A 13,603-nucleotide genomic window follows, 5' to 3' on the forward strand; every position below is an offset into this window, starting at 1 on the left:
CTTTTCAACGGTCATCAAACAATACTCAACATCATCAGCGACCTTCAATGGTCGAAAATGATTTCGAGGTAAATTTGAAGACGTGTTGGATTAAAAAGCATCACTACACTTGCGTCGTGACCATTCAGCTGCAGCTGAGACTTCCAAAGCAACGTTCATCAATGGTCTAAAAATTTCCAACTGCCCAAAGGTCTGATCCCTCCAAATCCCAGCTCTCAGTCCTAATCGAGTAAACTACTTGGACAATGACCGAACCGACAAACATCGTTATCGGTACAAGTGAATTGTGATCAGCAAACCCAGTTCACACGTACAGTGTACCATCCGTGACATCTTTCTAGGTGTTACGTAAGCTTCCGTCAAAGCGATGACAAAAGGTGCAGAATATACAAAAGGGACATGGCGGGGTTCGACGAGACGAGAGCACTTCCGTTTGTCCCCGAAAGCCTTCCCTCCTTCAAGAAGGTGCGCCGCTATTGTCGTTCGAGGGATGACGTACTGCTCGAGCTTTCGCGTTACAGGTATTTACACGAATGCTGTATCGCATCTTTGTCGGCGTGGTTATCGATAATCAACATCTCTTGGCGCGAGATCACCTTACCCTGCAAGTAGATTGAAGTTGTACATCCACGAGGTTGAGGCCGCCTTGAAGATGTTGCACCAGATGAGGTGATGCTGCCTGTTAACGAGGAACTCCCAGGCGTTCGGCTTGTGGAGCGAGTCGTTTCCAGGTTTGTCCAAACCCTCCTCCGCGCACTTTTCCGTCAGGAAATTACGCCTGTCGGCTAGTCGATACTCCGTTTCCACCAACCTTTCCTCCTCCATTATACGCTCCTCGATGGTCCTCGCCTCCTCCTTGAAAATTGGGAAAATCAGAGGTTAGGCATGAGTGGCGGAATCAAATTAGGGAGACCAACTCGGCATCTGACTATGAAAGTAAAACAAGGATCAAAAGTTACGTCTATGGTTTTTGCACCGATGACGGTGAACCCTGACGAAACAATGTTCGTGTTGTGCAATGGCAGTGATTCAGGTTGGGATCAAATTTGACAGGATGGCAAAAAGCCCCATATTTCATGTTTTCTTTTTCTCATTTCCGATATATGATAATCATTGACTTTGATTAACCCTTTGACACTTTTTTTTGAATCGGTTATTCAAGGTTTATATTCAATTTTTGAGGTATCGGTATCATTTTTTTTTTTTTGCGTAATTGAGGTTCTGAGATGTCAATGTTTATGTTTTAAGAAGGATTATGATGATTCCGCGAATATAGCGAGCGCTGTAAATAAATAAAGTCTTGAAAATGTTTCTTTTTACAGAATAAATGTAATTGTGGAAAGGTTATAGGGACTAGAAAAGTGGAACTCGGTAATCTTGGGTTTTTAGGGTCGCTAAAAACGAACACGACGTCAAAATTTTATAATTCGAAATAGCGAATCCAATATAGTGTGGACTGAAAATGTAAAAATTGATTCGATTCGCTTCAAATTTGTTACTCGGGGGTTTTCGGGGTCGCTAAAAACGAATCTCACGTCGGAATTGAAAAATTCAAGATGGCGGATTAAATATGGTGGTCTGAAAATATAAAAATTAATCCTATTGTTTCATATTACATCAGCCATTTTGAATTTCGATAATTTCTCAGATTTGACCCGATTTTTTAAATCAGTGATCTCGAGAACCCTTATTTACCCAGTTTCAAAGAATTTGACTGCAGGGAAAAATGAATGCGGTTGCAAAGGGTTGACGAGTTGATTCTAGTACCTCTAATCATTATATACCCAGCTGAATATCGAAAAGAAGTACTCAAACAAATATTGATCACTTTATAAACTACGTCTTAATTTTTCTTGAATTGTATTATCAGTTCTATATTAAAAAAAAAAAATTGGTCTCCTATTCTTTCAACTTTTTCCTTCACGCACAAAAAAAAAAAAAGTACAAAAAATTACCATCGCGATCATTTTGACTTTTAGCGTGTATCCAACATCGCGGTAACGTTCGTGACCTAAATTTGCCGAGGCATGGGGCACTCGCATTATAAAACGTGTATACAGTGTATTATGAAACGGAAGTAAATAGCTGCCCTCAAATTTCTTGCAAATCAATCACCATTACGCCTTCGTGTCAAGATTGTTATGCGCGGTTGCGTAACCTACCGTAAGATGCTGCATTGCGCTTTGAGGAGAAAAGGAAAGAAAGAATGAGAGTGGGAGAGTGGGAGGGAGAGAGAGAAAGAGAGAGAGAGAGAGAGAGGGGCGCCTCTGTCGCCTTGCAGCATTGTCGGGGTTTCCAGGTTGCGTAACTGCATTGATAAAATTGGCCCTGATGTAGAAGGTCAAAGCCTGTCGGACTTCGCTAGGGTAGGTTGACGATAATTCGTTGAACGCCAGAATTTCTTTCACCGCGAACGTCGTTTACGAAATATATAGAAGTCGCAAAATTGTGCAGAAAGTAGGAAGAGAAAAAATTTAAAAAAAAATTAAAAAAAAAAAAAAAAACCACCACCTTATTATTGTTGCAAAGAATTTTATGTACTTTTTGTAAAGAATTAAACCATTGCTAAATCTCGGGAAAGCTTCCGAGATTCCCGGAGTCCGTATAGCACAATCCGTGAAAACTTTTCTCTCAACGTCGAGGGTAAAATAAACGTGAAAGCCAATTCCTCTGCGCATTTTACAGGAACGGCTTTTGGTATATATATATAAACCTGGACGTTATTTAAAATTTATCCGGGGATTTTCGCGTCTTCGCGTATAAACTCTAATCGGTATAAAAATGTCAGAAAATGTTGCTGTTGACACGGCAGCGATTCGTTGTAAAAAAAAAAAAAAGTTACAGTCGATTTTACGACAAAATTCAATTTAATACAAATATTTTGGATAATTTTCGCGCGAGCGATTGATTCAATATTATTTTCTGATGTCGGTATGATTTTTGAAAAATAAAAATAACTAACGTACTACTGGAGATGTGAAATTTTTCTTTTATAGGCTTTGGCTGATTTGTGCCGATGTTGAAAATTTCTCATCAGGTTCAGACAGCTGTGAAAATCCGGCCGAAACAGTTCTAAGTAACATCTTCTGTTCATATTTGATTAATTTTTCACGCTCTGCTAATTTTTTTTTTAATCTATATTTTTTCAAGCCCCTTAAGAACGATTTTCTTCGTCGAATATTTACGCGTTCTATAGAAAGAAAGAGTTGAAAAATATATTTTGTAACAAAACCATTTCCAAACGATTGTTATTATTTTCGAGTTGTTCAATCTTATAAGAATCTGATTATACCCAAAATTTTCAAACATCGTCGTCCATTCTCCATATTAAAAAAACCTTTATTGTCAAGTTCGAATGATTGTAAAAGGTATAAAAAAAAAAAAAAAACATTGATACACGTCAGTACAAATTTGTTGTCATATCTGTTCGAACTAAATTAAAAAAAAAATTCATCTCCAGATTTTATCACTCACCCGAATCGGAAATTAATCACCGTATTAATTAACTTGATAGCGCCGACAATCATTTATTAATTATAATATATTACAAGCTGCACAGACGTTTTTTTCGCCTATTCGTGTGCGTTTATCATTAGTCTAAAAGCTGTTAATGATTGCCTCGGACCCCTTTCACCCCCTCGATTCTCACCCTTATTCCGTATCCTCTCGAGGCACCGGAAATGCTGGGCCAAGATAACGCCGCGGCTAAAATTGGAGCTAAAGGTCAGTTTGCCCAATTTAGACGCTCTATGGCGCCTCTCTGGTGTCTCTGGCGCCTTCATCATACCACCGTATAACCCTGATATTTTCAACCATTTATACCTATTCGCTTACAGAAAATTTCTCATTCATTTAAACCATGAACAATGAATACTCTTTCAATATCAATGATATCGCGTCAATTTCAATGGTTCACTTGGCACGAATGAGAAATATCTTTCTGTCATTACTGCAAAGTTTATTTACGATTCCATATATATATATATATATGCATAATAATAGGTGTATATATATATATATAATATATTAATCAAATTTATTTATCGAATGCATTTGCGTTTCATTTCCATTGCTTAAAAGTTTGTTTATCCATTTATTTTCCCACGACGTTGCAATAATATCAGAATAAATTTCCGAACCTTCTCTCTTGGTCCCTGAAAAATGTACTCTCGGGTTTTCTCGTTATTTTAATTCGCTTCCCGTCAGGCTTCAGAGGGGAAGAATTCGCAAAGTAAACACACGGCGAATATTATACCCACGTATACACATACATACAAGTTTATTAGCTCGTTTCGTCTGCCGTTTATACATGAAACTGAAATCTGGTCTCGCAATTTTTTTCCCTCGAAAAGAAATACACATAATACACAAACCACAGTCTACAGACAGCGACCATCGATAAATTTTAAAATGTTTTATACAGCTGTCGATACCGCAGCGTTTTTTTTTATTTTATTTTATTTTTTTGATCTTTACATCACGATTTGTTTCGGTAGTAGTCGGTGTGCTTGACGCGTGTTTCTTTATGAAGCAAGTGTTAAATAATATGCAATACATGCACGTTGTTCATCTCTTACGTCAAGATTATCATCAGCCTCGCAACGAGCGACAAAGACTATTGGACGACAATTGCTCTCAGCCACACCAGTTACATCCGCATGCGAGGGGTTAATTAATCACTCATCACTTTTTACGCAGATTTCAACATTGCCCAAAGTTTCGAAATATATCGTATGATTTCAAAGATTTCAATAGATGTCATCAAAGAATTTCGTAAGACTCGAATTAATGTCGAAGATATTAAAGATTTTCATAAGACTTCGATAGATTGCGAGGGATTTCATAAAACTTGAATGGTTTTCAATAGATTTTCAAAATATTTCGTATTACGTAAGCATTTCAAGGATTTTATGTGATTTCAAAATCTGTTGACGATTTTAGCACATGATTTTACAAAGATTTTCATGAATACAAACGTTCTCACAACATTTCACAAGATTTCATACAAAACTTCACAATAAATTTCCCCGGAAATACCCAAAAAGATTTAACAGGATTTCATGTGATTTTTAGGACATCAAAATTCAAGATTTCTTATGATTTTACAATGTTTTGTTAGATTTCTCAATATATCATTAAAATTTGAGTAATTTCCGATGATTGTACAAGATTCTTGTGAGATTTCAAACTAGTTTCAAAACTCATAACGTAAATACATAGATTTTCACCGTTGATGCGAGAGAGGAATAAAAACAAAAGGAAAAACGGTGAAAAGCCAAGAAGATTAGCAACGGTAAGGTGGAAAAGCATCGCATACATATACATATGTATATATATAGGTACACAAGGGGATGAAAACAAAAAATCATAGAAAACCGCGATGAAAAATTCTTCGTCAGGGAATTTCGACCGTGCAAAAGTTTTTCCAACAAGCGCAGCTGCAAGTATTGCGGACACGTTTTAATCAAGGTGCCGCTGGTTCGGTGCATGGCATGCAGATGTAAGGTATCTCGTACATGGTGCACGGGTATCTAAGAATATTGCAAGGTTCGGATATCTAGCGGAAAATCTCTCCTGCTTCCTCTTCGAGTGCGAGAGAAAGACAAAGAGGAAGGGGGAGAAAAGAGAGAGAGAGAGAGAGAGAGAGAGAGAGAGAGGGGGAGAGAGTGGCGGTTTCCGTTTATTGATTCCGCGGGGCCGCAGAGTCTCTGTATATACGCGACGTGGGACACGCCACTGCATAGGAAAGGATATCAAGCGGTGGTATGTTCGTCGACGACGACGATTACGTGAACCGTTGAAATTTTACTTTCGTACTTTTTGGTCTGTTCGCGTGTCGTCGGGCGAAAGAGGAAGGGAGAAAGAGAGAGAGAGAGAGAAGGGAAAGAAAATGCCAAGCGGGGGTCGCTGCAGAGGGAGAAACGAGAAAACGAGAAACATCGATCATTTTATTGGCTCGCGAAGGCTTTTTCTCGTATAAAGTATGCCTTATATATATACAATTTTTTTTTCTTTTTTTCGTCATCCCCGGAACGTTTCCCAGCTTGAGTTTTACCCTTCTCAAAATCGTCTTATCGTTATTACAACGTAATTTTACACCATTGCGATTTAGAGAGTAAGAATTTTTCGATATTATTTAAGAACGTTACGGTGTATAGAATATCAAATTTCCACCAGCGTTCGTTTCAAAGCGTCGAATTTTACGGGGTGGAAATTGGATGGTGGCAAGAATGCGGAAAGATCAGAAAATACATATATATATATATAAGGGTCACATTATAGAATCTTTTCAAAGACGTGAATATAATATATTTCATAGTATCCCAAAGTTTGGCAAGCCATAATATATATCGGCAAACAAAAACGAAGCCAAAAAAATCTCTCGCCGTTCAAGATGGAAAAGAATGATTGAAATCGTGAATTTGAACAGCGGGAGCTCTACTGGATCGCAAAGAAAAGGCTGTGGAACCACCGAAGCTGCATTGCGTTTGAAATTTTGCCAAGATCGGGTGCCTCGGACTATATATATATATATATATATATATATATATATATATATATATATATATTATATAAGGCAAAAGTTGAAAGAGATGACAATCATGGAGTCAGAGTGGCCTCCGGCTAGCTAAGTGTACTGAGTTTGACCTTGGAACTCTAATTAAGAATGCGCGTGGCGTAAAGTCGAGTAAAAAATGTTAAGAAACAACGGTTTGAATGGTGCACCTTGAGATAAAATATCAATGACAACGCCCCTATCGTCCGAAAAATTCTCAAGCCAAAAAATGGTAGAACAATGTAATTTCTCTGCTCGTGAAATTGTTAATACAAGCAAGCTGTTCACAGTTGAAATTCAGTAGCTCAAAATCTTTTCCTGTATTAATGTAACTTTTCTAATCATGATGTAACTGAAATAGTTTTAGTGTGACTTTTTGTATCACGTTTGTGTTTGATCACGTTTTACACCCGGTCGTATGTCGAATCCTTCCGCTTCCGGTGCTCTTAGCATGACGCACCCAGTTGATGTTCAATCCCTTTTGCCACTCTAATATAACTCCGCTTTAATCTTGGTCGGTGATTTTGGTAATCGGTAAAAACTACGCACCTGGAAATCTTATCGGTTGATTCAGCGATGGTTTATGTTTGAATTGCGATAGCGAGGAAGTGAGCTCACGGATAAATAACCGATCGTTAAATTATATCTAAAATCTACAGCGAAATGATAAGGCAATTTCAACGACCACAGCTGTTCGGTTGGGGGATCAAGAAGCATTCTGTAACGAGAGGAAACATCGAAATTTGGCAGATTGAGCCTCTCACTGTGCATGTTGCGAGCTTTTTTGCGAGATCAAGCTTCGATCGTCAAAGGCGTCTTACGGATGTTGAGTAAATAATGCTTTTTATTTACCGGCTGAGCAGGAGTCGATAAGCAATCAGAGTTCTGAATACGGATTCCGTTACCGACACTTAGCCAAGAGACTAACCTTTTTCTAAAATATTCGAGGGTGGGAAATATCCTCGTTTTGTCTGACGTTATCGATCATAGGATCATTCCGTTGCTTTACTTTACGGGAAATTTGCTCTGCCTTGCCATAGTTTCAATCCTCTTTGGACAAAATCCCTCGGAATTGCTCTCTGCCCTATCATAGTTTCAACCCTCATCAAGCAAAATCCCGGAATTGCATTAGCGACACTCGTACGTCATCGAGTAAGATCGAGGGATTTCGCCCGAAGAAGTTTGAAACTATGGTGAGGCGGAGCAAATTTCCAGTAAGGTAGAACAACGAAATGATCCGACGGCTAATAAATTAAGCCAGAGTGGAGATATCCCACCTTCCAACATCCTAGAAAAAAAGGTTCGTGTCTTGGCTTAGTGTCGGTAACGAAATCTATCTCCAGAACTGTCACTGCGTATCTACTAGCAGGTCTCAAACGGTTGATTTCGGGATTCGAGACGCCTCGACAATTTTTTATTGTCAACTGACCGACAGCTGAATATTACAACGAATCATCGTAACAATATAATTTCAATTCGCCAGTCGATGCAAGGGAGTTTTAAATCTCATACCTCGTTACGATCAAGTTGGTTTTTGATATGGTATTTAGATTTTCCCACCTTCTACGTGCAAATCTCTAGAAAATCAGAATAAATGGTCGTATGTGCAAAATAAGAAAAGCCGAAATTTGCGATAGTTAAAAGAAAATGAAAAATCGATTGCACGAGTTTTTGGAACAATTTTTTATCGTCTCGAGCCGAACATTTGAGCCGATTTGACTATGCGACGAGATTATATAGTACATTGTGTATTGTATCTAAAGCAGAATTGAAAATTTAAGAATAATCAAGTTGAGCGATGCATTAAACGTTTCTCGCGTCGAGAAGATCGTTAAAGAAAATTGAATACAGCGGTAATGGCAGAAGATGAAAGCGATCGAGCGACGTGAGCGCTTTTCATTCTGTCCTATAAAAAAATGTATAATTGCATTTATAAGACGACGGGGAATTTAAGGAAAAGCTCGTAAACCAAGCTTTTGTGTACAGCGCCTTGTATATATATATATATATACACTTGAAAAACGAGACGTTTCGAGATTGGCTTGTGTTAATCCCAAAAAACAACTTCGCGCAATTATTATTCAAAATTATGTAAATAAAGCATAAACAACTTTTTGCCTCGTTTCATTATCATGGTGCTTCAGCGTCTCGACACCAAAAACTAAGACATCCACGCAAAGCCATTAATTGTATTTTCTAAAAAAACTTCGTTACAATTTCGTGCGTAGAATTATAGTATAAAACGTGCAGAGTTGTCGAAAGTTACTAAAAATATTCCCAAACGAAGATTAAATAAATGGTGTCCAGTCAATGTAATCAGACTTCTTTTCAATTATTACAATTGCAATAACAATTCATTTGAAAACTATAAAATATTGTTAAATTAATCAAAGTAATTATGAATTTCTTCGCAAAAATATGAATTATTTGAAACATGTTGTGGAGTTATTAATGTAAGAAAAATTACTAACTTGATTCAAGCAATTCGACTTTGTCTCAAGTCCTACATCGATCTTAATTAGGAAAAATTGCCAGTCGGCGAATTAGCTCGAAGTAATTTGAATCGACCCACAAGTCCTCTGATGATCAGGATTTCCAAAGACGAATTAGACCCATCGGGCCAATAACTTTGTAGGTTGGTTAATTAACGAAACGTTGGATGTACGAAACGTACAATACAATCAAAGAGTTTTTAAGGCAGAAATATGACACAACGATGGTTTGAAAGTGCAACTGAAGTTCTTGGAGTCGAATTTAATTGAAACAATATTTCCTGAGAATAGAAAAATTTTAAAAACACCATAAATTTCAGCTACAAATGCCGGATTTTGCCAAATCTGATTTTATAAATTTGTAGAAAATTCATTCACGAACAAAATAATCAATACTCGATAAAAATCGGTCAAACGATGCTGTTTCTTCAAATTTAGAGATAACTCGATAATGGGATCTCTTCAAAGTCGTCAATAATTATACCATTCTAATTGAAATTTACGGTTCTGTTAATTAATTTATTTATTTTTTTGTCAACAGACTATTTCTTCGACAAAACTTAAACTCGATTAACTTCAGTTTCGTACCTTCAAACCTTCGTTACACGATAATAATTCTGTCCTTGCACATCTTTGACTGGACTGTACCTTCCCTACATCCTTAATCCATCAGAGGGCCGAAGTTTGCAGCTTCGTTTCAACCTCAAACGCGTATAAATTCTTCCATACCATATCGATTATCGTTAGCTACACGACGGTTGCACATAGAATAATTGTTCATCGCATACCCATGATAATGTATACGTTATAGATGTACAGAGACTCGGTGAAAATGTTTCGTGCGTTCATTGATCGTCGGTTGCATCGGTGCATCGAAGGCACTTCAAATATGCCGCAGCCCTGAATGCATTCGTCGTCGACTTTACAGTTTTTCAACTTTGTTTTCCGACCGAATGAATTATTATTGTTTTTGCCATTATTAATACTATTATTATTGTTATTGTTATTATTATTATTATTAGCGCTCTACAAAGTTTACCATTCAAGTTCTTCGTTAAAAACATTATAAAATGCAACAATTATTATTCGGCCCAACGATCGCGAAGATGAAGATGCTGATTTATTCGTGTATCGCTGGATGTGATATTTGCATAATCGTAATAACAGTTTCGATAGCTACGTATTGATGAAAGTTTTATTTTCTTAAACTTTTTGACAAACTGCGAATCTTCATGGAAGATTAAAATCTGTAATTTCACAGCCTTAGGAATTTTATCGCAGATTATAATAATACGTTTTGAGGGAGAAAAAAAACATCGTCATTGTTATTATCATCGATTTTATGTGATTTCCTGATATATTAACACGTGATACAGATAGGTGTACATGTTTTTTTTTTTTTTCTTTAAATTGTATAAAAGAAATTTGAAAATCATTACGCAACGAAATAAATTATATATATATGTATTGAAATTAAATATAAAAATGATGTGCAGAATAGAATTTCTTTGTATCATTAAACGTTTTTCAATTAAAAATCACTGGATTGTAAATCGAACAACAACTTATTTTTCTTCTTGAAACATACGAAATAATATAAATCCAAGAAGGCAAAAAAAAAAAAAAAAAAAAATGGCTCGTAACACGAGACTTCGATTGACATATTTAAAATTTCACGCTAATCGGAAAAGTGTGCCCATAAATAAACTATTAAATCGATAAAACCGTTAAACAGTATCAAATAGAATTTTTAACAGAAATCTCTCACAATAACTGTAATGTAAAGTACAAAAACAACAAATCACAAACTTCAATGTGTATGAATTTGTGTTTAAAAATATCGAAAAAAAAAAAAATAAAATTCTTTTTTTCAATAATTCGAAATCTCATAATAACTATCAAATTTATCTACAACTATCGTTCTTGCATAATTATTTCTGTTATGTATCACACGTGTATATTACGCAGATATGTGTTATCGTTAATGCAGCCAGTTGTCGTTAAAGTTGTAGCCATATAGTATATCCAGTATCACGTCTGCTCGCTGCAGGGTTGAAGATAATCATCGTAGAACACGTAGGTGCTTTAAAACGCGCAAAAAGAACCTTCGCTCGTCGTCAGAGACTTTGACCAAGGTTCGCACGTAAATAAAACTAACGTTACAAAATGTGCACGAGAGGCGGTTTGTGCAAGAAAATTTTTACGCTCTGCAATCAGTGTGTATCGCGTTTCATGCTAATAAACTTACTCCCTGTTTTATGAATACTCGTATATATATGACACGCTGCATCCTGCATGTTGCACAACAATTATGCAATACGTCGATTTTAGGTACATGTATGCATATATTAGAGTGTTTCAGTATAAGAAAATTTTGATTTCGCTCGTACCCTGAAAAGCTTGTTTTGGACAAAAAAATAAAAAAAAAGAAAAACCATGAAAAGTTATTTTGGATCTCAAAAAGAGTATCCGTGGAGTACGAGCTCGATTTTTTTTTATGGAAAAGAGTCACAGAATGGGATTGTGTAAAATGAAAATGTACCGAATGTTGTCAAGTTGAAAATCGTTCAATTGATTAAAGATAGAGAGGTTTCGGAAATAGTTTCAAAGCGAATTGAAATTAACGAGAAATATTGGACGACACTCCTTGCAAAAGAAGTGAGTCATTTTGTTACAAAGAAAAAAAAAAAAAAAAAAATCGTTTCTCCTCTTTGAGCTATTCGACTTGGAGTTCGATTTTTTTGACGTAGGTCGTGAGTTATGGATAACACACAAAAGCTTCAATGACATAGCGGAAAGAGGTGTCGCATTAGCGGAAGAGTTTAATTTACCGTTGACAAAGGATGAAGATCAGGCGCAATAAATTATTGCAAGCCGTGAAAAAGCACGACCGAACCAAAGGGAAGGTTAAAATCGACTTTGTCAGAAAATGAATACAATGTTATTTATTATAACAGAAATTATCGTTGCTCTTTGTCATATTCTCTATAATCCAACGTTTATCGCAGTCGAATTTTTTTTTTTTTTTGGTTCGATAATAAGGAAAAATCGTCCAAACAGGTCAAATTAATCGATCGTTAACTATTTTTTACACAAAAATCGCATTTTGCGACTTTTTTCCATAACCAATCAAGCTGATATTCCGTGGAAACTTTTTTCAAGAAAAGATGAAAAAAAAAAAAAAAAATAACAGGCGCGAACGTTGAAACGACAGAAACACAAATTCAAAAAAATGTGAAAAATCAATTGAACGCGATCTTCCACATAGCGTAGAACGCTCATATTTTTTACAGAATCTTTCTTTTGACCTAAACAAATTTTTCACGGGTTGCCACAGTGGAAAATCGCAAGTTATTTTTTTCGGAAACACCCAAATATATATATATACATATATGTATATAACTACAAATTAGCGACTCCTGATTACTTTTCCGACACATTACAAGACATACGTATGTATACAGGTATATTGTTTTCTTTTAATGCCAAAATCAAGTTTCTTATCTGACTACAAACGAGTTACTTTTCTTCTCTTTATTACCTGCTTTTAAACCTTCGGTATGGTTTATGTGATTGGATTTTATATTCATTTTATGCTCATAACCGTCAGCGGCAAATCGCAATTTATCGTAACTTTTATACCTCTGTGCTTGAATAGCCCATGAATTCTATAGAACAGAGCCTAGAATAGTGTAAAAAGAAAAAAAAACAAAAAAAAAAAAAAAACGTGAATCATTCGTTTACAAAACATTAATTTCGAGTTCAGGCGTAACGTTGAGTCCGTTAATTTTGCACGGTTTTTCTTTACAATCTAGATGAATTGCAAAATGAATAAAAATATTCAAAATTCACAGTTCAATTGATATTTAGACCGATATATAAATATGAAAAAAATTACGTGACGACATTTTTTTTTTTTTTTTTTTTCCATTTTTGTATCACATCTCGTATACCTCTTATAATCTGTACATAAAAATATATCCATATAATATACCTAGCTACATATAACCTTTTAGTGGTACAATTATTTTCCAGATTATTACAAGACGTATACAAGACGTGAGAAAAAAAGTAAGATAAAAAAAAAAGAAATGTAGTCTCGTAACTTTTTTTCATGCATGTTGGTACAAACTTATTTTCCGGCTCTGCGAATATGTGACACGGTGTCTTTCCCTGTTCTATTCTGTCCCCCCTCCCGTTTCTCGCTGTCAGATATGAAATATGCATTCGTAGCACTTTACGTTTCGTTATGATACGCCGTGTGCACACCTATAGATATAACACGTGACGTGGGTAACCTGCGTGTCCGAAATGGAATTATATATATATATATATATATATATATATATATATATGTATATACTTGTATGAATATATGTGTACAAACACACATATATATATATACGTGTCCATATAGGTATATAAATAAACGTATAACCGCGGAATATTGCACACGTTTTTGAAATATTAGCGTACCGAAGCTTGAAGTAATCATTTATGCAGTTATTTTTTCAACACGAACGCTGAGTCGCATAATTCGCCCTTCGACTTTTGT

General features: G+C 35.8%; 2 protein-coding genes across 11 annotated transcripts in view; one reads left to right on the forward strand and one right to left on the reverse strand.

Moving 5' to 3' along the window:
• The window catches only part of LOC124296800 (uncharacterized), a 41,949-nt gene that overhangs the window by 10,024 nt on the left and 18,322 nt on the right, over positions 1–13,603 (forward strand). The gene's annotated exons all lie outside the window — the stretch shown is intronic.
• The window catches only part of LOC124296801 (carbohydrate sulfotransferase 11), a 34,928-nt gene that overhangs the window by 6,172 nt on the left and 15,153 nt on the right, over positions 1–13,603 (reverse strand). For all 9 annotated transcript variants that reach the window (XM_046747175.1, XM_046747176.1, XM_046747173.1 and 6 more), the window contains one exon: positions 602–855. In XM_046747175.1, coding sequence (XP_046603131.1) covers positions 602–855 — 254 coding nt within the window. The remainder of the gene's footprint in view (positions 1–601; positions 856–13,603) is intronic.

This window comes from Neodiprion virginianus, chromosome 1, assembly GCF_021901495.1.
Source record: "Neodiprion virginianus isolate iyNeoVirg1 chromosome 1, iyNeoVirg1.1, whole genome shotgun sequence".
Lineage (NCBI taxonomy): Eukaryota > Metazoa > Arthropoda > Insecta > Hymenoptera > Diprionidae > Neodiprion > Neodiprion virginianus.